General features: G+C 39.3%; 1 protein-coding gene across 1 annotated transcript in view; it reads left to right on the forward strand.

Annotated features, from left to right (window-relative positions):
- The window catches only part of LOC128652382 (centrosomal protein of 164 kDa-like), a 161,319-nt gene that overhangs the window by 78,725 nt on the left and 59,994 nt on the right, over positions 1 to 22,600 (forward strand). The window contains exons 18-24 of the mRNA XM_053705319.1: positions 11,791 to 11,874; positions 11,962 to 12,084; positions 12,317 to 12,460; positions 12,574 to 12,657; positions 12,753 to 12,821; positions 12,944 to 13,119; positions 13,975 to 14,089. Of these exons, the coding sequence (XP_053561294.1) occupies positions 11,791 to 11,874; positions 11,962 to 12,084; positions 12,317 to 12,460; positions 12,574 to 12,657; positions 12,753 to 12,821; positions 12,944 to 13,119; positions 13,975 to 14,089 (795 nt within the window). The remainder of the gene's footprint in view (positions 1 to 11,790; positions 11,875 to 11,961; positions 12,085 to 12,316; positions 12,461 to 12,573; positions 12,658 to 12,752; positions 12,822 to 12,943; positions 13,120 to 13,974; positions 14,090 to 22,600) is intronic.

The following is a 22,600-nucleotide window of genomic DNA, read 5'->3' on the forward strand; positions in this document are numbered from 1 at the left end:
TATTTATTTTACTTATATTTGCCATGAGTCAGGTCTATGTATATTTCCTTTTGCAGACTGTCAGTTTCAGTTTGGGAAGCATGTTTAGGAAGTTATTTGTCTTACCTGGGGTATAGTCTTTTTTTTCAAATTGACTGTTTTTTCTTTCTCTGGCAAAATTAGGCTTGCGAGGGTGCAAAATGCTGTTATTTATTGTGTCATTCTTGGCGCAAGAATTTTTTTGGCGCAAAGGTACGTCTTTGATGACGCAAGTTCGTAATTTCCGGCATCTTATTTAACGCCAGGTTTTCCTTGCATGAGGTTGCGTCTTTTATGTCCCGAATTGCATCATTTCCGGATGTTGTTGGCGCCAGAAAATTTTAAACTTCCTTTTGCGTTGTGTATCATACTTGGCGCCAAAAAAATTTCTTTATTTTTCACCCCACTTCCTATATGCCTCTTTCCTTCTATATACTCAGAGGGCCATGCTATTTGCATTTTTTCCCATTCTTGAAACTGCCATATAAGGAAATTCTAAATTTTGCTTTAATGTTGTTTTTTCTTTTACATTTTGCAAGATGTCTCAATCTGATCCTGTCTCAGAAGCAACTGTTGGAACCCTGCTGTCTGATCACAGTTCTACCAAAGCTAAGTGTATCTGTTGTAAGTTAGCTGCGATTATATCTACAGCTGTAGTATGTAACAGTTGCCATGATAAGCTCAAGGGTATCGAATAGGACTCAGAGTAAGACCTCCTGTGAGAAGATACTTTCTCTCTCACGTTCCAGCAAATCCGGTGAAGGCTCTGGCTTTTCTGAAGTGTGTTTCAGATCTAGAGCTTTCAGGTATAATAATACCAGTTCTGTTTCAGGAACAGAGTCTGGGGTTTTATTCGAATCTATTCATTGTCCCAAAGAAAGAAAATTTATTCAGGCCAGTTCTGGATCTGAAGTTTTTGAATTGTTTTGTAAGAGTCCCAACTTTCAAGATGGTGACAATAAGGACAATTTACTTTCATGTAATTAGCAAGAGTCCATGAGCTAGTGACGTATGGGATATACATTCCTACCAGGAGGGGCAAAGTTTTCCAAACCTTAAAATGCCTATAAATACACCCCTCACCGCACCCACAATTCAGTTTTACAAACTTTGCCTCCCATGGAGGTGGTGAAGTAAGTTTGTGCTTGATTCTACGTTGATATGCGCTTCGCAGCAGGCTGAAGCACGGTTTTCCTCTCAGAGTGCAGTGAATGTCAGAGGGATGTGAAGAGAGTATTGCCTATTTGAATACCATGGTCTTCCTCTAGGGGATCTATTTCATAGGTTCTCTGTTATCGGTCGTAGAGATTTCTTCTCCTACCTCCCTTTTCAGATCGACGATATACTCTTATATACCATTACCTCTACTGATTCTCGTTTCAGTACTGGTTTGGCTATCTACTTTATGTAGATGAGTGTCTTAGGGTAAGTAAGTCTTATTTCTATTTATGACACTCAAAGCTATGGTTGGGCACTTTATATGTAAAGTTCTAAATATATGTGTTTAAACTTATATTTGCCATGATTCAGGATAATCAGTATTCCTTCATTCAGACTGTCAGTTTCATTTTTTGGGAAAATGCATATAAATTTTTTTTACCTTAAATTTTCAATTTTCAATTGACTTTTTTTCAAAAATTGCGGGCTATTAGGCTCGCGGGTGCAGAAAATGCTTCTATTTATTGCGTCATTTTTGGCGCGAGACTTTTTTGGCTCAAAAATTTCGTCATTTCCGGCGTCATAGTTGGCGCCGGAAGTTTTTATGTAATTGCGTCATTTTTGACTATGTGTATTGCGGATGTTTTTTTGGCGCCAAAAATGGGCGTCATTCTTGGCGCCAAAATGTGTGGGCGTTATATTTAGCGCCAAAAATTTGGGCGTCTTTCCTGGTGCCAGTTTTTTTCACACTATTTCAGTCTCACTATTCAGTTGCTTCTGGTTTTCTAGAAGCTTGTTTCATTTTGCATTTTTTCCCATTCATGAAACTGCCATTTAAGGAATTTGATAATTTTGCTTTATATGTTGTTTTTTCTTTTACATATTGCAAGATGTCATTACCTGACCCTGGATCAGAATCTACTTCTGGAAAGACGCTGCCTGATGTCGGTTCTACCAAAGCTAAGTGCATTTGTTGTAAACTTTTGGTAACTGTTCCTCCGGCTGTTGTTTGTGATACTTGTCATGATAAGCTTTCAAACGCAGATAGTATTTCCATTAGAAATAATCCATTACCTGTTGTTGTTCCTTCAACATCTAATGTTCAGGATGTTCCTGTTAATGTTAAAGAATTTGTTTCTAAATCTATTCGGAAGGCTCTGTCTGTTATTCCTATTTCTGCTAAACATAAGAGGTCTTTTAAAACTTTACATATTTCATCATTCTGACTTATCTATTTCTGATGTGGATCTATCTGATTCAGAAGATTCTACCTCCGATATTGACACTGATAAATCTTCATATTTATTTAAGATGGAGTTTATTCGTTCTTTACTTAAGGAAGTGTTGATTGCTTTAGATATGGAGGAGTCTAGTCCTCTTGATATTAAAACTATTAAGCATTTAAATGCAGTTTTTAAACCTCCTGTGGTTATTCCAGACGTTTTTCCAGTTCCTGATGCTATTTCAGAAGTAATTTGTAGGGAATGGAATAGTCTGGGTACTTCATTTACTCTTTCTCCAAGGTTTAAAAAATTGTACCCTTTGCCATCTGACAGATTAGAGTTTTGGGATAAAATCCCCAAAGTTGATGGGGCTATTTCTACTCTTGCTAAACTTACTACTATTCCTACGGCAGATAGTACTTCGTTTAAAGATCCTTTAGATAGAAAGCTTGAATCCTTTCTAAGGAAGGCTTATTTATGTTCAGGTAATCTTCTTAGACCTGCTATTTTTTTGGCTGATGTTGCTGCAGCTTCAACTTTCTGGTTGGAGGCTTTAGCGCAACAAGTGTCAGACCATAATGTTTATAGCATTATTAAACTCCTTCAACATGGTAATAACTTTATGTGTGATGCCATTTTCGATATCATTAGAATTGATGTCAGATATATGTCTTTAGCTATTTTAGCTAGAAGAGCTTTATGGCTTAAGTCTTGGAATGCAGATATGACTTCTAAGTCAACATTGCTTTCTCTTTCTTTCCAAGGTAATAAATTGTTTGGTTCTCAGTTAGACTCAATAATTTCAACTGTTACTGGGGGGAAGGGAGCCTTTTTACCTCAGGATAAAAAATCTAAAGGTAAATATAGGGCTGCTAATCGTTTTCGTTCCTTTCGTCAGAATAAGGAACAAAAGTCTGACCCTTCCTCTAAAGGAACAGTTTCCGTTTGGAAATTTTCTCCAGTCTGGAATAAATCCAAACCTTTTAGAAAGTCAAAACCAGCTCCCAAATCCGCATGAAGGTGCGGCCCTCATTCCAGCTCAGCTGGTAGGGGGCAGGTTACGATTTTTCAAAGATGTTTGGATCAATTCGATTCAAAGTCTTTGGATTCAGAACATTGTTTCACAAGGGTACAGAATAGGTTTCAAGGTAAGACCACCTGTGAGAAGATTTTTTCTTTCACGCATTCCAGTAAACCCAGTGAAGGCTCAAGCGTTTCTGATATGTGTTTCAGATCTGGAGTCAGCTGGGGTAATTATGCCAGTTCCAGTTCTGGAACGGGGCCTGGGGTTTTATTCAAATCTGTTCATTGTTCCAAAGAAAGAGAATTCTTTCAGACCAGTTCTGGATCTAAAAATATTGAATCGTTATGTAAGGATACCAACATTCAAGATGGTGACTATAAGGACTATTCTGCCTTTTGTTCAGCAAGGGCATTATGTCCACAATAGACTTCAGGATGCATATCTTCATATTCCAATTCATCCGGATCACTATCAGCTCCTGAGATTCTCTTTTCTAGACAAGCATTACCAGTTTGTTGCTCTTCCTTTTGGTCTAGCTACAGCCCAAGGATCTTTTTGAAGGTTCTCGGTGCCCTTCTCTCTGTAATCAGGGAGCAGGGTATTGCGGTATTTCCTTATTTGGACGATATCTTGGTACTTGCTCAGTCTTTACATTCTGCAGAATCTCACACGAATCAACTTGTGTTGTTTCTTCAAAGACATGGTTGGAGGATCAATTTACCAAAGAGATCCTTGATTCCTCAGACAAGGGTAACCTTTTTAGGTTTCCAAATAGATTCAATGTCCATGACTTTGTCTCTTACAGAAAAGAGTCTGAAAATGGTTTCAGCTTGTCGAAACATTCAGTCTCAATCTTTCCCTTCGGTAGCTTTATGCATGGAAATTTTAGGTCTCATGACTGCTGCATCGGACGCAATCCCTTTTGCTCGTTTTCACATGAGACCTCTCCAGCTTTGTATGCTGAATCAATGGTGCAGGGATTATACAAAGATATCACAATTAATATCCTTAAATCCCAATGTTCGTTCTTCTCTGACTTGGTGGTTGGATCACCATCGTTTAGTTCAAGGGGCCTCTTTTGTTCGTCCAACCTGGACTGTGATCTCAACAGAAGCGAGTCTTTTAGGTTGGGGAGCTGTATGGGGATCTCTGACAGCGCAGGGGGTTTGGGAATCTCAGGAGGCGAGATTACCAATCAATATTTTGCGATTTTCAGAGCTCTTCAGTTCTGGCCTCTTCTGAAGAGAGAATCGTTTGTTTGTTTTCAGACAGACAATGTCACAACTGTGGCATATGTCAATCATCAAGAGGGGACTCACAGTCCTCAGGCTATGAAAGAAGTATCTCGGATACTTGTATGGGCGGAATCCAGCTCCTGTCTAATTTCTGCGGTTCACATCCCAGGTATAGACAATTGGGAAGCGGATTATCTCAGTCGCCAGACGTTACATCCGGGCGAATGGTCTCTTCACCCAGAGGTATTTCTTCAGATTGTACAAATCTGGGGGCTTCCAGACATAGATCTGATGGCCTCTCATCTAAACAAGAAACTTCCCAGGTATCTGTCCAGATCCAGGGATCCTCAGGCGGAAGCGGTGGACACGTCACTTCCTTGGAATTATCAACCTGCTTATATCTTTCCGCCTCTAGTTCTTCTTCCAAGAGTAATTTCCAAAATCCTAATGGAGCGTTAGTTTGTACTGCTGGTGGCTCCAGCATGGCCACACAGGTTTCGGTATGCGGATCTCGTTCGGGTGGCAAGTTGCCAACCTGGGACACTTCCGTTAAGGCCAGACCTTCTATCTCAAGGCCCATTTTTCCATCAGGATCTCAAATCATTAAATTTGAAGGTATGGAGATTGAACGCTTAATACTTAGTCATAGAGGTTTCTCTGATTCAGTGATTTATACAATGTTACAGGCTCGTAAATCTGTGTCTAGGAAGATCTATTACCGGGTCTGGAAGACTTACATTTCTTGGTTTTCTTCACATAAATTCTCTTGGCATTCTTTTAGAATTCCTAGAATTTTACAATTTCTTCAAGATGGTTTGGATAAGGGTTTGTCTGCAAGTTCCTTGAAAGGACAAATCTCTGCTCTTTCGGTTCTTTTTCACAGAAAGATTGCTAATCATCCTGATATTCATTGTTTTGTACAGGCTTTGGTTCGAATCAAGCCTGTCATTAAGTCAATTTCTCCTCCTTGGAGTCTCAATTTGGTTCTGAGGGCTTTACAGGCTCCTCCGTTTGAACCTATGCATTCTCTGGATATTAAATTACTTTCCTGGAAAGTTTTGTTCCTTTTGGCCATCTCTTCTGCTAGAAGAGTTTCTGAATTATCTGCTCTTTCTTGTGAATCTCCTTTTCTGATTTTTCATCAGGATAAGCGGTGTTGCGGACTTCATTTAAATTTGTACCTAAAGTTGTGAATTCTAACAACATTAGTAGAGAAATTGTTGTCCCTTCATTGTGTCCTAATCCTAAGAATTCTCTGGAGAGATCTTTACATTCTTTGGATGTAGTTAGAGTTTTGAAATATTATGTTGAAGCAACTAAAGATTTCAGGAAGACTTCTAGTCTATTTGTTATCTTTTCTGGTTCTAGGAAAGGTCAGAAGGCTTCTGCCATTTCTTTGGCGTCTTGGATAAAGTCTTTGATTCATCATGCTTATGTGGAGTCGGGTAAATCCCCGCCTCAAAGGATTACGGCTCATTCTACTAGGTCAGTTTCTACTTCCTGGGCTTTTAGGAATGAAGCTTCTGTTGATCAGATTTGCAAAGCATCAACTTGGTCTTCTTTGCATACTTTTACTAAATTCTACCATTTTGATGTTTTCTCTTCTTCTGAAGCAGTTTTTGGTAGAAAAGTACTTCAGGCAGCCGTTTCAGTTTGATTCTTCTGCTTATAATTTCAGTTTTTTTCATTATGAGATTAAAACTTTTTGATTTGGGTTGTGGATTATTTCTCAGCGGAATTGGCTGTCTTTATTTTATCCCTCCCTCTCTAGTGACTCTTCCGTGGAAGTTCCACATCTTGGGTAGTCATTATCCCATACGTCACTAGCTCATGGACTCTTGCTAATTACATGAAAGAAAACATAATTTATGTAAGAACTTACCTGATAAATTCATTTCTTTCATATTAGCAAGAGTCCATGAGGCCCACCCTTTTTTGTGGTGGTTATGATTTTTTTGTATAAAGCACAATTATTCCAATTCCTTATTTTTTTTATGCTTTCGCTCCTTTTTATCACCCCACTTCTTGGCTATTCATTTAACTGAATTGTGGGTGTGGTGAGGGGTGTATTTATAGGCATTTTAAGGTTTGGGAAACTTTGCCCCTCCTGGTAGGAATGTATATCCCATACGTCACTAGCTCATGGACTCTTGCTAATATGAAAGAAATGAATTTATCAGGTAAGTTCTTACATAAATTATGTTTTTTGCCTTTTGTTCAGCAAGGTCATTATATGTCCACGATAGACTTACAGGATGCATATCTTCACATTCCGATTCATCCAGATCACTATCGGTTTCTGAGATTTTCTTTTCTAGACATGACAAGAGACAAATGAAATTGGTTTCAGCTTTTCGAAACCTTCAGTCTCAATCATTCCCTTAAAGGGACACTGAACCCAATTTTTTTCTTTCTTGATTCAGATAGAACATGCCATTTTAAACAACTTTCTAATTTACTCCTATTATCATTTTTTCTTGGTTCTCTTGCTATCTTTATTTGAAAAAGAAGGCATCTAAGCTTTTTGTTTGGTTTAGAACTCTGGACAGCACTTTTTTATTGGTGGATGAATTTATCCACCAATCAGCAAGGACAACCCTGGTGGTTGTTCACCAAAAATGGGCCAGCATCTAAACTTATATTCTTGCATTTCAAATAAAGATAGCAAGAGAATGAAGAAAATGTGATAATAGGAGTACATTAGAAAGTTGCTTAAAATTGCATGCTCTATCTGAATGATGAAAGAAAAGATTTGTGTTCAGTGTCCCTTTTAACTGGCGATCCACTTTGCTCGTTTTCACATGAGACCTCTACAGCTTTGTATGCTGAATCAATGGTGCAGGGATTATACTCGGATATCACAATTGATATGCTTAAATCCCAACAGTCAACTCTCATTGACTTGGTGGTTAGACCATCATCATTTAATTCAGGGGGCCTCTTTTGTTTGTCCTACCTGGACTGTGATCACAACAGATGCAAGTCTTTCAGGTTGGGGAGCTGTCCTCAGCTCAAGAGGCGAGGTTACCAATCAATATTTTAGATCTCCGTGCTATTTTCAGGGCTCTTCAGGTTTGGCCTCTGTTAAAGAGAGAGCCATTCTTTTGTTTTCAGACAGACAATATCACAACTGTGGCATATGTCAATCATCAGGGTGGGACTCGCAGTCCCCTAGCTATGAAAGAAGTATCTTAGATTCTTTTTTGGGCAGAATCCAGCTCTTGTCTAATTTCTGCAGTGCATATCCCAGGTGTAGACAATTGGGAAGCGGATTATCTCAGCCGTCAGACCTTACATCCAGGGGAGTGGTCTCTCCATCCAAAGATGTATTTTGTCAGTTACTTTGTACAGATGTGGGGTCTTCCAGAAATAGATCTGATGGCTTCTCATCTAAATAAGAAACTTCCCAGGTACCTGTCCAGGTCCAGGGATCCTCAGGCGGAGATGGTGGATGCTTTAGCAGTTTCTTGGTTTTACCAACCTGCTTATATTTTTCCGCCTCTAGTTCTTCTTCCAAAAGTGATCTCCAAGATCATTATGGAACAATCGTATGTGTTTCTGATAGCAACAGCGTTGTCGCACAGGTTATGGTTTGCAGATCTTGTTCGGATGCCCAGTTGCCAGCCTTGGCCACTTCATCTAAGACCAGACCTTCTCTCTCAAGGGCTGTTTTTCCATCAGGATCTCAAATCGCTAAATTTGAAGGTATGGAAATCGAACGCTTAGTGCTTAGTCATAGAGGTTTCTCTGACTCAGTGATTACTACTATGCTACAGGCTCGTAAGTCTGTTTCAAGAAAAAGATTTATTATCGAGTTTGGAAGACCTTTATTTAATGGTGTTCTTCTCATAAATTCTCCTGGAATTTTTTTTATAATTCCTAGAATTTTACAGTTTCTTCAGGATGGTTAAAGGTTTGTCTGCAAGTACTTTGAAGTAACAAATCTCTGCTCTTTCCGTTTTATTTCATAGAAAGATTGCTAAGCTTCCTGATATTCACTGTTTTGTTCAGGCTTTGGTTCGTATCAAACCTGTTATTAAATCAATCTCTCCTCCTTGGAGTCTTAATTTGGCTTTGAAGACTTTACAAGCTCCTCCTTTTGAGCCTATGCATGCTTTGGATATTAAACTACTTTCTTGAAAGTGTTGTTTCTTTTGGCTATCTCTTCAGCTAGAAGAGTTTCCGAATTGTCTGCTCTCTTGTGAATCTCCTTTTCTGATTTTTCATCAGGATAAGGCTGTTTTGCGGACTTTGTTTAAATTTCTTCCTAAGGTTGTGAATTCTAACAACATTAGTAGAGAAATTGTTGTTCCTTCCTTGTGGCCTAATCCCAAGAATGCTCTTGAAAGATCTTTGCATTCTTTGGATGTTGTAAGAGCTTTGAAATATTATGTTGAAGCTACTAAAGATTTCAGGAAGACTTCTAGTCTATTTGTTGTCTTCTCTGGTTCTAGGAAAGGGCAGAAAGCTTCTGCCATTTCTTTGGCATCTTGGTTGAAGCTTTTGATTGATGAAGCTTATTTGGAGGCGGGACAGTCCCCCTCCTCAGAGGATCACAGCTCATTCTCATTCTAAGCCTCCACTTCTTGGGCTTTTAAGAATGAAGCTTCAGTTGATCAGATTTGCAAAGCAGCAACTTGGTCTTCTTTGCATACATTTACTAAATTTTACCATTTTGATGTATTTGTTTCTTCTGAAGCAGTCTTTGGTAGAAAAGTTCTTCAGGCAGCTGTTTCAGTTTGATTCTTCTGCTAATGTTTTAAGTTTTTTTCTTTCTATTTATGAGAAAAACTTATTTTTTGTAGATTTAATTTTTTCAGCGGAATTGGCTGTTTTTATTTTATCCCTCCCTTTCTAGTGACTCTTCTGTGGACTTCCACATCTTGGGTATTTCTATCCCATACGTCACTAGCTCATGGACTCTTGCCAATTACATGAAAGAAAACATCATTTATGTAAGAACTTACCTGATAAATTAATTTCTTTCATATTGGCAAGAGTCCATGAGGCCCACCCTTTTTTTGGTGGTTATGATTTTGTGTATAAAAGCACAATTATATTTTCAGTTCTTCTTTTTTGTATGCTTTTTTACTCCTTATTTTATCACCCCACTACTTGGCTATTCGTTAAACTGAATTGTGGGTGTGGTGAGGGGTGTATTTATAGGCATTTTAAGGTTTGGGAAACTTTGCCCCTCCTGGTAGGATTGTATATCCCATACATCACTAGCTCATGGACTCTTGCCAGTATGAAAGAAATTAATTGATCAGGTAAGTTCTTACATAAATTATGTTTTTTTAAAGTTATTAACTTGGAAAGTGTGAGTTTCAGAATTGTCTGCCCTCCAGTGTGACTCACCTTATCTGGAGGTTTTCTTTGGATAAGGCTGTACTTCGAACAAAGATGGGGTTTTTACCTAAGGTTATCTCAACCCACAATATCAAATATCAAATTGTTGTTCTGTCCCAATTCTTCTTTTTCCAAATAGAGGTTATTGCATAATCTGGATGTTAGAGCTTTAAAGTTTTATCTTAATGCTACCAAGGATTTCTGTCAGTCATCTTCCTTGTTTATTCTTTTTGCTGGAAAGTGCAAGGTCAGAAGGCCACAGCAGTTACTCTTTCTTTCTGGCCCATCCTGGATTACGGCACATTCTACCCGTGCAATGTCTACTTCCTAAGCCTTCAAGAAAGACGCTTCAGTTCAACAGATATGTAAGGCTGATACCTGGTCTTTGTTACATACTTTCACAAAATTTTACCAATTTTATGTTTTTGCCTAAGCAGAGGCATCTTTTGGGAGAAAGGTTCTTCCGGAAGTGGTGCCTAGTATTTAAAGGGATACTAAACTTAATTTTTTTTTTTTCATGATTCAGATAGAGCATGCAATTTTAAGCAATTTTCTAATTTACTCTGAAAAAAACAGTAATCTACGATTTGAAGCCGGCCCATTTTAGGTTCAGTGCCTTGGAAAGTGCTTGCTGATTGGGGGCTACATTTACCGAGGTGCTGAAACAAAAATTGGCCGACTCAAAAGCTTACATTCCGGTTTTTCAAATAAAGATACCAAGAGAACAAAGAAAATTTGATTATAGGAGTAAATTAGAAATGCTTAAAATTGAAAGAAAAAAATTTGGGTTCAGTGTCCCTTTAAACAGTAAAATCATAAGTAAGAGTTCATGATTTAGACAGAACATATCATTTAAACAACTTTCTGATTTACTTCTATTATTTCATTTGCTTACTTCTCTTGTTATCTATTGCTGAAAGGAGCAGCATAGAACCTAGCTTCTAGATGCTGATTGGTGGATGCGCATATATACCGATTTTTATTGGCTCCCCCATGTGTTCAGTTAGAAACCAGTAGTGCATTGCTGCTCCTTCAACAAATGATACCAAGCGAATGAAGCAAATTTGATAATAGAAGTAAATTGGAAAGTTGTTTAAAATTTGTATGTTCTTCTTAAATCATGAAAGAAACATTTTGGGTTTCATATTCCTTCTAAGGACTGCCTTTCCTTCCCTAAATATTTTGTGAACTCCACAGCTTGGATATTGGTTTCCCATAGCTTATAAATGGAATTTGTGGACTCTCACTGCCATTAGAAAGAAAATATAATTTATGCATACACAATAAATTCTTTTCTTTCACGAACCCACCCTGAAATACTGTAGTGTCTCAAGACACCTCCTTTACTCCTTTAATGTCTATTTCCTTATCACGGCTTGAATTACTGGTAGGATGTGGGAAGTGGGAGGAATATTCAATGCTCTGCATGGAGTGTCTTTGCCTCCTCCTGGTGGCCAGGTGAAGTATTTCCCATAGTTTTTGAATGGAATTTGTGAGGTTTTTTTTTTTTTTTTTTTAAGTTTTAATTGGTCTTCTTGAATGTGTTTCCCCTTTACTTCCTATAAATTTTACCTCGCACATGACACACCAATCTGCAGCTGTATTCCATAACTTAATTCCTTGCAATAAATCTCATATAATTACAAAACAAAATTAAAATAAGGTGTAAGTTGTCAATGTTCAAAACAAAATTGTATTATAGCATAATACAAAAACATGTTTAATAGTTTCAATGCTTGGCACAAATTGTATAACTTTTATAGATCAATATTTCATGTTTCAGATTTCCCAGAATGATGTCCAGACAGCCAATGACGTTGAACTCACCCACAGGAAAGTGTCCCAGGTGTTAGAATATGAGAGAGAGGTAATGGCTTATGAAACCTATGCTAAGAATTCTGAAATCTTCAACCTAGGCACTCACTTGTATACTGTTTTAATCCCCTTTCTGCAGCTTAGTGATCTCTTGGAGGAAAAGAGAAGAGAGGTGCAAAGGGATCATGAGACAAAGATGGCGAGACTGAAGGAGCAGCATGATCAGGAGCAAGAGAGAGTGCAGTCCCAGTATGAGGAGCAGGTAATGGCTTTTATCGGTAAACCTGCAGCTCATATACATTGCAATTAAATTCTTACATTCTGTTCACATTAATATTTCACAGGGGAGGGAGAAATGACAGGTGTCATACTCTCCTTCTTGGCTGATTTGTCTCTGTGACCCATCCTATCCTCTTTGGTACCTTTGTCACCTTGCACTGAAAAGAACAAAATGCATGTTAGTTAGCTATCCTACCTATTTACTATTCACTCAGGAGCATAATCTGCGAACCCAGATGCTAGAGATGCTACAAGAAGAACGGAGAAGGATGTTGCAAATTCATGAACAAGAACTGGAGGCAGAACGTCAGATCCTGGAAACAAATCAGGAGGAGAGACGTTGTGCTTACCAAGACAAGGTGACTAGAACCTGAATATCAGAACTAAGGCTAGAGTTCTACAGAATTGTTACACATCTGAAGACCATTTCACAGTCACTTAACTGATTCTATTTGATTCTATATTTCTGTAGGAGACTCAACTGCAGGCCTTGGAGCAAAAGCAACAGATTCGAAGGAAGCATCTAGAGGCACAAACATTGCAGATAGACATCCAGGTGAGAGATTTCAGGACACAAAGTGATTAGATACGGGAGAGTGTAGTATAAGTCAGCGGACATGTAACCAAATCTTTATACATCTGTCACACCAGGAGGATGTTTTAAAAAAAAGAAGAGAACAACTGGATGAACAGGAGCTGGAGCTAGAGAAGAGAGCTGAGGTGAGTGTAGTCAAAGAATCTGAGTTCTATACTTTTAGATTTTAAATTGATCAATTTATCATATGGTCTTTTCATTAGACATTTTAGAGGTGTTTTTGATCTGTCCTTCTGGTTCTTCCCAGGGTTTGGAAACTTCACGTCTCAGTCGGCATGTGCAGGACAATAAAGAACAGCTACTTCGTAAATCAGTCCGACAAATAGAGAGAGAATTTGAGGAGATTAAAGGTCAAAAATCTGAGCTTGAAACTGAGATACAATTTTTACAGTCTCGCCGTGAACGATTGCAGAAAATAGTAAGGTAACTAAGAAAGGCACACACTGCCTTTCCAGACAAAGTCGGCCACCTACTCAAATCCTTTCTGAACCCATTTTGACACCTGAAAACTGGCAGACCTCGGCAGACACCCACACCATTAGATCAGACATCAACCACTATAAATAAATGTTTGTTCATAACTGCTCAAACAACTATATACTAGCAGAGTTTTTGCCGATACCTTTACACTGGCTTTTCAAACTCATATGCTTTCCATCCTTGCTGCCTGGGCCCACTCAGACATGCTCTCTCTTGCAGATTGTCCACTCAAGCACGTGCAGTCTTGTGCCTGAGCATGCACAAAATTGCACCTATTAAAACACCTGCAGTTTTTACCTGGCCTCACTCCTGCACCGTTACCGGTTGATGCCAGCTATTCCTGTTTGGTCTCCCGCACTCTAACCTGTGGGGCCTGCTCAGGTTTGCACCCTTTTACCATCTGAACCTTCTCAGGCTTCCACCCTTTCACCGTCTGGGCTTACTCAGGTGGCACGAGTGGGCTGCTTCACTCATGCCACCTGAGCCTGCTGAGCTACCTGCCCACTCACATTCTGTTTATCTGACTCCACTCAGAAATCCACAATCTATCTCAACATGCTCACAAAACCACACCCAACCTGCTTTAGCTCTCTCAGAGAACTTCAAAATATCTCTCTTGGGCTGCACAGATATTTCCATCTCCTCACACTGAAAATATTATTGATTCTTACAAAATGCTTGAAATCAGTGATTTAAAGTGTGAGGTTTTGCATATTAATCATTGATTGGATCCATAATCTAACATAATCACCAAGTTTAAATACAGTATACAGTAATCCACTTCTTATTTCCTTGCAGTGATTTAGATAAGGAGATCAGCTGCAAACGTAAACATCTAAATGATAAAGATAGTGAGACAGAGAAAATGGAGCCTGTACTTACCTTAGAAGACCTGACACGGACCAGGAAGTCTGTAAGTGGTTATGCATTGTTTGGTCACATCTGTATGTGGCTCATATAGCTCTTGCTGGAACCACTAAGGCTGTCTATCTCCACTGTGTGAGCTTGATTTCTTGCAATACATGTGAGCCTGGGTTCATTACCTTCACTCTGACTGCTGATCCACATTCACTGTGTTCTTCCCTTTAATTTTGTGCCAAAATCCATTTCTCCAACATTGGTGTGTCCGGTCCACGGCGTCATCCATAACTTGAGGGAATATTCTCTTCCCCAACAGGAAATGGCAAAGAGCACAGCAAAAGCTGTCCATATAGTCCCTCCTAGGCTCCGCCCACCCCTGTCATTCTCTTTGCCGTTGCACAGGCAACATCTCCACGGAGATGGTGAAGAGTATGTGGTGATTAGTTGTAGTTTTTTATTCTACTATCAAGAGTTTGTTATTTTAAAATAGTGCTGGTATGTACTATTTACTCTGAAACAGAAAAAGATGAAGAGTTCTGTTTGTGAGAGGAATATGATTTTAGCAGCAGTAACTAAAATCGTTTGCTATTTCCACATAGGACTGTTGAGATGAAATAACTTCCGTTGGGGGAAACAGTTAGCAGACTTTTCTGCTTAAGGTATGACTAGCCATTTTTCTAACAAGACTGTGTAATGCTGGAAGGCTGTCATTCCCCTCATGGGGACCGGTAAGCCATTTTCTTAATCAAACAGAATAAAGGGCTTAATGTGGGTTATAAAACTGGTAGACATTTTTATGGGCAAGATCGATTGCTTTATTTGGGCTTTTTATAAAGATTGATGTTGATATTCACACTTATAAAATTTGGGGAACGTTTTTTTAACGTCAGGCACTGGTTTAGACACCTTTTCAGTCAGGAAGGGCCTTCCCTGTAGTAGGCTGAGCCTCATTTTCGCGCCATTACTGCGCAGTTTCTTTTGAGAGCAGGACATGCAGCTGCATGTGTGTGGGTCTGAAAGTATTTGAAAAGGTTCCTAGAAGGCTTCATTTGGTATCGTATACCCCCTGGGTTTGGTAAAGTCGCAGCAAAGGCTGTAGCTGGGACTGTAGAGGGGTTAAAACTTTAACCGGCTCCGGTTTCTTCATTTTAAGGGTTAAAGGTCTCAAATTTGGGGTGCAATGCTTTGAATGCTTTAAGACACTGTGGTTAAATTTGAACAATTCCTTCATAGTTTTTCACATATTCAGTAATAAAGTGTGCACTGTTTAAAATTTAAAGAGACAGTAACGGTTTTGTTTAAAAACGTTTTTTGTACTTTATTGACAAGTCTAAGCCTGTTTAACATGTCTGTGCCTTCAGATAAGCTATGTTCTGTATGTATGGAAGCCAATGTGTCTCCCCCTTCAAAATTGTGTGATAATTGTGCCATAGCGTCCAAACAAAGTAAGGACAGTACTGCCACAGATAGTAAAGTTGCCCAAGATGATTCATCAGATGAAGGGAGTAGACATAGTTCTACATCATCTCCTTCTGTGTCTACACCAGTTTTGCCCACGCAGGAGGCCCCTAGTACTTCTAGCGCGCCAATGCTTATTACTATGCAACAATTGACGGCAGTAATGGATAACTCCATATCAAATATTTTATCCAAAATGCCTGCATATCAGAGAAAGCGCGATTGCTCTGTTTTAAACACTGTAGAGCAGGAGGACGCTGATGATAATTGCTCTGTCATACCCTCACACCAATCTGAAGGGGCCGTGAGGGAGGTTTTGTCAGATGGGGAAATTTCAGATTCAGGTAGAATTTCTCAACAGGCAGAACCTGATGTTGTGACATTTAAATTTAAATTAGAGCATCTCCGCGCACTGCTTAAGGAGGTGCTATCTACTCTGGATGATTGTGACAACCTGGTCATTCCAGAAAAATTGTGCAAGATGGACAAGTTCCTAGAGGTTCCGGTGCACACCGACGCTTTTCCTATACCCAAGCGGGTGGCGGACATAGTGAATAAGGAGTGGGAGAAGCCCGGCATACCTTTTGTTCCCCCTCCTATATTTAAGAAATTATTTCCTATGGTCGACCCCAGAAAGGACTTATGGCAGACAGTCCCTAAGGTCGAAGGGGCAGTTTCTACACTAGCCAAGCGCACTACTATTCCTATCGAGGATAATTGTGCTTTCAAAGATCCTATGGATAAAAAATTGGAGGGTTTGCTTAAAAAGATTTTTGTACAGCAAGGTTACCTCCTGCAACCTATTTCTTTCATGTAATTATCAAGAGTCCATGAGCTAGTGACGTATGGGATATACATTCCTACCAGGAGGGGCAAAGTTTCCCAAACCTCAAAATGCCTACAAATACACCCCTCACCACACCCACAAATCAGTTTTACAAACTTTGCCTCCTATGGAGGTGGTGAAGTAAGTTTGTGCTAGATTCTACGTTGATATGCGCTCCGCAGCAGGTTGGAGCCCGGTTTTCCTCTCAGCGTGCAGTGAATGTCAGAGGGATGTGAGGAGAGTATTGCCTATTTGAATGCAGTGATCTCCTTCTACGGGGTCTATTTCATAGGTTCTCTGTTATCGGTCGTAGAGATTCATCTCTTACCTCCCTTTTCAGATCGACGATATACTCTTATATATATATACCATTTCCTCTGCTGATTTTCGTTTCAGTACTGGTTTGGCTTTCTACAAACATGTAGATGAGTGTCCTGGGGTAAGTAAGTCTTATTTTCTGTGACACTCTAAGCTATGGTTGGGCACTTTTTTAATAAAGTTCTAAATATATGTATTCAAACATTTATTTGCCTTGACTCAGGATGTTCAACATTCCTTATTTTCAGACAGTCCGTTTCATATTTGGGATAATGCATTTGAATCAATCTTTTTTCTTACCTTAAAAATTTGACTTTTTTCCCTGTGTGCTGTTAGGCTCGCGGGGGCTGAAAATGCTTCATTTTATTGCGTCATTCTTGGCTCTGACTTTTTTGGCGCAAAAAATCTTTTCTGTTTCCGGCGTCATACGTGTCGCCGGAAGTTGCGTCATTTTTTGACGTTCTTTTGCGCCAAAAATGTCGGCGTTCCGGACGTGGCGTCATTTTTGGCGCCAAAAGCATTTAGGCGCCAAATAATGTGGGCGTCTTATTTGGCGCTAAAAGAATATGGGCGTCGCTTTTGTCTCCACATTATTTAAGTCTCATTTTTCTTTGCTTCTGGTTGCTAGAAGCTTGTTCCTTGGCATTTTTTCCCATTCCTGAAACTGTCATTTAAGGAATTTGATCAATTTTGCTTTATATGTTGTTTTTTCTCTTACATATTGCAAGATGTCTCACGTTGCATCTGAGTCAGAAGATACTTCAGGAAAATCGCTGTCTGGTGCTGGAACTACCAAAGCTAAGTGTATCTGCTGTAAACTTTTGGTAGCTGTTCCTCCAGCTGTTGTTTGTATTAATTGTCATGACAAACTTGTTAATGCAGATAATATTTCCTTTAGTAAAGTACCATTACCTGTTGCAGTTCCATCAACATCTAATGTTCAGAGTGTTCCTGATAACATAAGAGATTTTGTTTCTGAATCCATCAAGAAGGCTATGTCTGTTATTCCTCCTTCTAGTAAACATAAAAAATCTTTTAAAACTTCTCTTTATACAGATGAATTTTTAAATGAACATCATCATTCTGATTCTAATGACTCTTCTGGTTCAGAGGATTCTGTCTCAGAGGTTGATGCTGATAAATCTTCATATTTATTTAAAATGGAATTTATTCGTTCTTTACTTAAAGAAGTACTAATTGCTTTAGAAATTGAGGATTCTGGTCCTCTTGATACTAAATCTAAACGTTTAGATAAGGTCTTTAAATCTCCTGTGGTTATTCCAGAAGTTTTTCCTGTTCCTGGTGCTATTTCTGAAGTAATTTCCAGAGAATGGAATAATTTGGGTAATTCATTTACCCCTTCTAAACGTTTTAAGCAATTATATCCTGTGCCGTCTGACAGATTAGAATTTTGGGACAAAATCCCTAAAGTTGATGGGGCTATTTCTACCCTTGCTAAACGTACTACTTCGTTTAAGGATCCTTTAGATAGGAAAATTGAATCATTTCTAAGAAAAGCTTATCTGTGTTCAGGTAATCTTCTTAGACCTGCTATTTCATTGGCTGATGTTGCTGCAGCTTCAACTTTTTGGTTGGAAACTTTAGCGCAACAAGTAACAGATCATGATTCTCATAATATTATTATTCTTCTTCAACATGCTAATAATTTTATCTGTGATGCCATTTTTTATATTATCAGAGTTGATGTCAGGTTTATGTCTCTAGCTATTTTAGCTAGAAGAGCTTTATGGCTTAAAACTTGGAATGCTGATATGTCTTCTAAATCGACTCTACTTTCCATTTCTTTCCAGGGTAACAAATTATTTGGTTCTCAGTTGGATTCTATTATCTCAACTGTTACTGGTGGGAAAGGAACTTTTTTACCACAGGATAAAAAATCTAAGGGTAAAAACAGGGCTAATAATCATTTTCGTTCCTTTCGTTTCAACAAAGAACAAAAGCCTGATCCTTCATCCTCAGGAGCAGTTTCAGTTTGGAAACCATCTCCAGTCTGGAATAAATCCAAGCCTTCTAGAAAAGCAAAGCCAGCTTCTAAGTCCACATGAAGGTGCGGCCCTCATTCCAGCTCAGCTGGTAGGGGGCAGGTTACGTTTTTTCAAAGAAATTTGGTTCAATTCTGTTCACAATCTTTGGATTCAGAACATTATTTCAGAAGGGTACAGAATTGGTTTCAAGATAAGGACCTCCTGCAAAGAGATTCTTTCTTTCCCGTGTCCCAGTAAACCCAGCGAAAGCTCAAGCATTTCTGAAATGTGTTTCAGATCTAGAGTTGGCTGGAGTAATTATGCCAGTTCCAGTTCTGGAACAGGGGCTGGGGTTTTATTCGAATCTCTTCATTGTACCAAAGAAGGAGAATTCCTTCAGACCAGTTCTGGATCTAAAAATATTGAATCGTTCTGTAAGGATACCAACGTTCAAAATGGTAACTGTAAGGACTATCTTGCCTTTTGTTCAGCAAGGGCATTATATTTCCACAATAGATTTACAGGATGCATATCTGCATATTCCGATTCATCCAGATCATTATCAGTTCCTGAGATTCTCTTTCCTGGACAAGCATTACCAGTTTGTGGCTCTGCCGTTTGGCCTAGCTACAGCTCCAAGAATTTTTACAAAGGTTCTCGGTGCCCTTCTGTCTGTAATCAGAGAACAGGGTATTGTGGTATTTCCTTATTTGGACGATATCTTGGTACTTGCTCAGTCTTCACATTTAGCAGAATCTCATACAAATCGACTTGTGTTGTTTCTTCAAGATCATGGTTGGAGGATCAATTTACCAAAAAGTTCATTGATTCCTCAGACAAGGGTAACCTTTCTGGGTTTCCAGATAGATTCAGTGTCCATGACTCTGTCTTTGACAGACAAGAGACGTCTAAAATTGATTTCAGCTTGTCGAAACCTTCAGTCACAATCATTCCCTTCGGTAGCCTTATGCATGGAAATTCTAGGTCTTATGACTGCTGCATCGGACGCGATCCCCTTTGCTCGTTTTCACATGCGACCTCTTCAGCTCTGTATGCTGAATCAATGGTGCAGGGATTACACAAAGATATCTCAATTAATATCTTTAAAACCGATTGTACGACACTCTCTAACGTGGTGGACAGATCACCATCGTTTAATTCAGGGGGCTTCTTTTGTTCTTCCGACCTGGACTGTAATTTCAACAGATGCAAGTCTTACAGGTTGGGGAGCTGTGTGGGGATCTCTGACGGCACAAGGAGTTTGGGAATCTCAGGAGGTGAGATTACCGATCAATATTTTGGAACTCCGTGCAATTTTCAGAGCTCTTCAGTCTTGGCCTCTTCTGAAGAGAGAATCGTTCATTTGTTTTCAGACAGACAATGTCACAACTGTGGCATACATCAATCATCAAGGAGGGACTCACAGTCCTCTGGCTATGAAAGAAGTATCTCGAATTCTGGTTTGGGCGGAATCCAGCTCCTGTCTAATCTCTGCGGTTCATATCCCAGGTATAGACAATTGGGAAGCGGATTATCTCAGTCGCCAAACGTTGCATCCGGGCGAATGGTCTCTTCACCCAGAGGTATTTCTTCAGATTGTTCAAATGTGGGAACTTCCAGAAATAGATCTGATGGCGTCTCATCTAAACAAGAAACTTCCCAGGTATCTGTCCAGATCCCGGGATCCTCAGGCGGAGGCAGTGGATGCATTGTCACTTCCTTGGAAGTATCATCCTGCCTATATCTTTCCGCCTCTAGTTCTTCTTCCAAGAGTAATCTCCAAGATTCTGAAGGAATGCTTGTTTGTTCTGCTGGTAGCTCCGGCATGGCCTCACAGGTTTTGGTATGCGGATCTTGTCCGGATGGCCTCTTGCCATCCGTGGACTCTTCCGCTAAGACCAGACCTTCTGTCGCAAGGTCCTTTTTTCCATCAGGATCTCAAATCCTTAAATTTAAAGGTATGGAGATTGAACGCTTGATTCTTGGTCAAAGAGGTTTCTCTGACTCTGTGATTAATACTATGTTACAGGCTCGTAAATCTGTATCTAGAGAGATATATTATAGAGTCTGGAAGACTTATATTTCTTGGTGTCTTTCTCATCATTTTTCTTGGCATTCTTTTAGAATTCCGAGAATTTTACAGTTTCTTCAGGATGGTTTAGATAAAGGTTTATCCGCAAGTTCTTTGAAAGGACAAATCTCTGCTCTTTCTGTTCTTTTTCACAGAAAGATTGCTAATCTTCCTGATATTCATTGTTTTGTACAAGCTTTGGTTCGTATAAAACCTGTCATTAAGTCAATTTCTCCTCCTTGGAGTTTGAATTTGGTTCTGGGGGCTCTTCAAGCTCCTCCTTTTGAACCCATGCATTCATTGGACATTAAATTACTTTCTTGGAAAGTTTTGTTCCTTTTGGCGATCTCTTCTGCCAGAAGAGTCTCTGAATTATCTGCTCTTTCTTGTGAGTCTCCTTTTCTGATTTTTCATCAGGATAAGGCGGTGTTGCGAACTTCTTTTGAATTTTTACCTAAGGTTGTGAATTCCAACAACATTAGTAGAGAAATTGTGGTTCCCTCATTATGTCCTAATCCTAAGAATTCTAAGGAGAAATCGTTGCATTCTTTGGATGTTGTTAGAGCTTTGAAATATTATGTAGAAGCTACTAAGTCTTTTCGAAAGACTTCTAGTCTATTTGTTATCTTTTCCGGTTCTAGAAAAGGCCAGAAAGCTTCTGCCATTTCTTTGGCATCTTGGTTGAAATCTTTAATTCATCATGCTTATGTCGAGTCGGGTAAAACTCCGCCTCAAAGGATTACAGCTCATTCTACTAGGTCAGTTTCTACTTCCTGGGCGTTTAGGAATGAAGCTTCGGTTGATCAGATTTGCAAAGCAGCAACTTGGTCCTCTTTGCATACTTTTACTAAATTCTACCATTTTTATGTATTTTCTTCTTCTGAAGCAGTTTTTGGTAGAAAAGTACTTCAGGCAGCGGTTTCAGTTTTAATCTTCTGTTTATGTTTTTCATTAAACTTTATTTTGGGTGTGGATTATTTTCAGCAGGAATTGGCTGTCTTTATTTTATCCCTCCCTCTCTAGTGACTCTTGCGTGGAAAGATCCACATCTTGGGTAGTCATTATCCCATACGTCACTAGCTCATGGACTCTTGCTAATTACATGAAAGAAAACATAATTTATGTAAGAACTTACCTGATAAATTCATTTCTTTCATATTAGCAAGAGTCCATGAGGCCCGCCCTTTTTTGTGGTGGTTATGATTTTTTTGTATAAAGCACAATTATTCCAATTCCTTATTTTATATGCTTTCGCACTTTTTTCTTATCACCCCACTACTTGGCTATTCGTTAAACTGATTTGTGGGTGTGGTGAGGGGTGTATTTGTAGGCATTTTGAGGTTTGGGAAACTTTGCCCCTCCTGGTAGGAATGTATATCCCATACGTCACTAGCTCATGGACTCTTGCTAATATGAAAGAAATTAATTTATCAGGTAAGTTCTTACATAAATTATGTTTTCGTGCATTATTCCATTCACTACAGCAGCGTGGTTCTGGTTCGAAGAACTAGAAAAGTCGCTCAGTAGAGAGACTCCGTATGAGGAGGTTATGGACAGGGTTCACGCACTTAAGTTAGCTAATTCCTTTATTTTAGATGCCGCTTTGCAGTTAGCTAGATTAGCGGCGAAAAATTCTGGGTTTGCAATTGTGGCGCGCAGAGCGCTCTGGCTAAAGTCTTGGTCAGCGGATGTATCTTCCAAGACAAAATTGCTTAATATCCCTTTCAAGGGTAAAACTCTTTTTGGGCCAGAATTGAAAGAGATTATCTCAGACATCACTGGGGGTAAGGGCCACGCCCTCCCACAAGATAGGCCTTTCAAGGCCAAGAATAAGTCTAATTTTCGTTCCTTTCGCAATTTCAGGAACGGACCGGCCTCCAGCTCTGCAGCCTCTAGACAAGAGGG

This window comes from Bombina bombina, chromosome 3 (assembly GCF_027579735.1).
Source record: "Bombina bombina isolate aBomBom1 chromosome 3, aBomBom1.pri, whole genome shotgun sequence".
Lineage (NCBI taxonomy): Eukaryota > Metazoa > Chordata > Amphibia > Anura > Bombinatoridae > Bombina > Bombina bombina.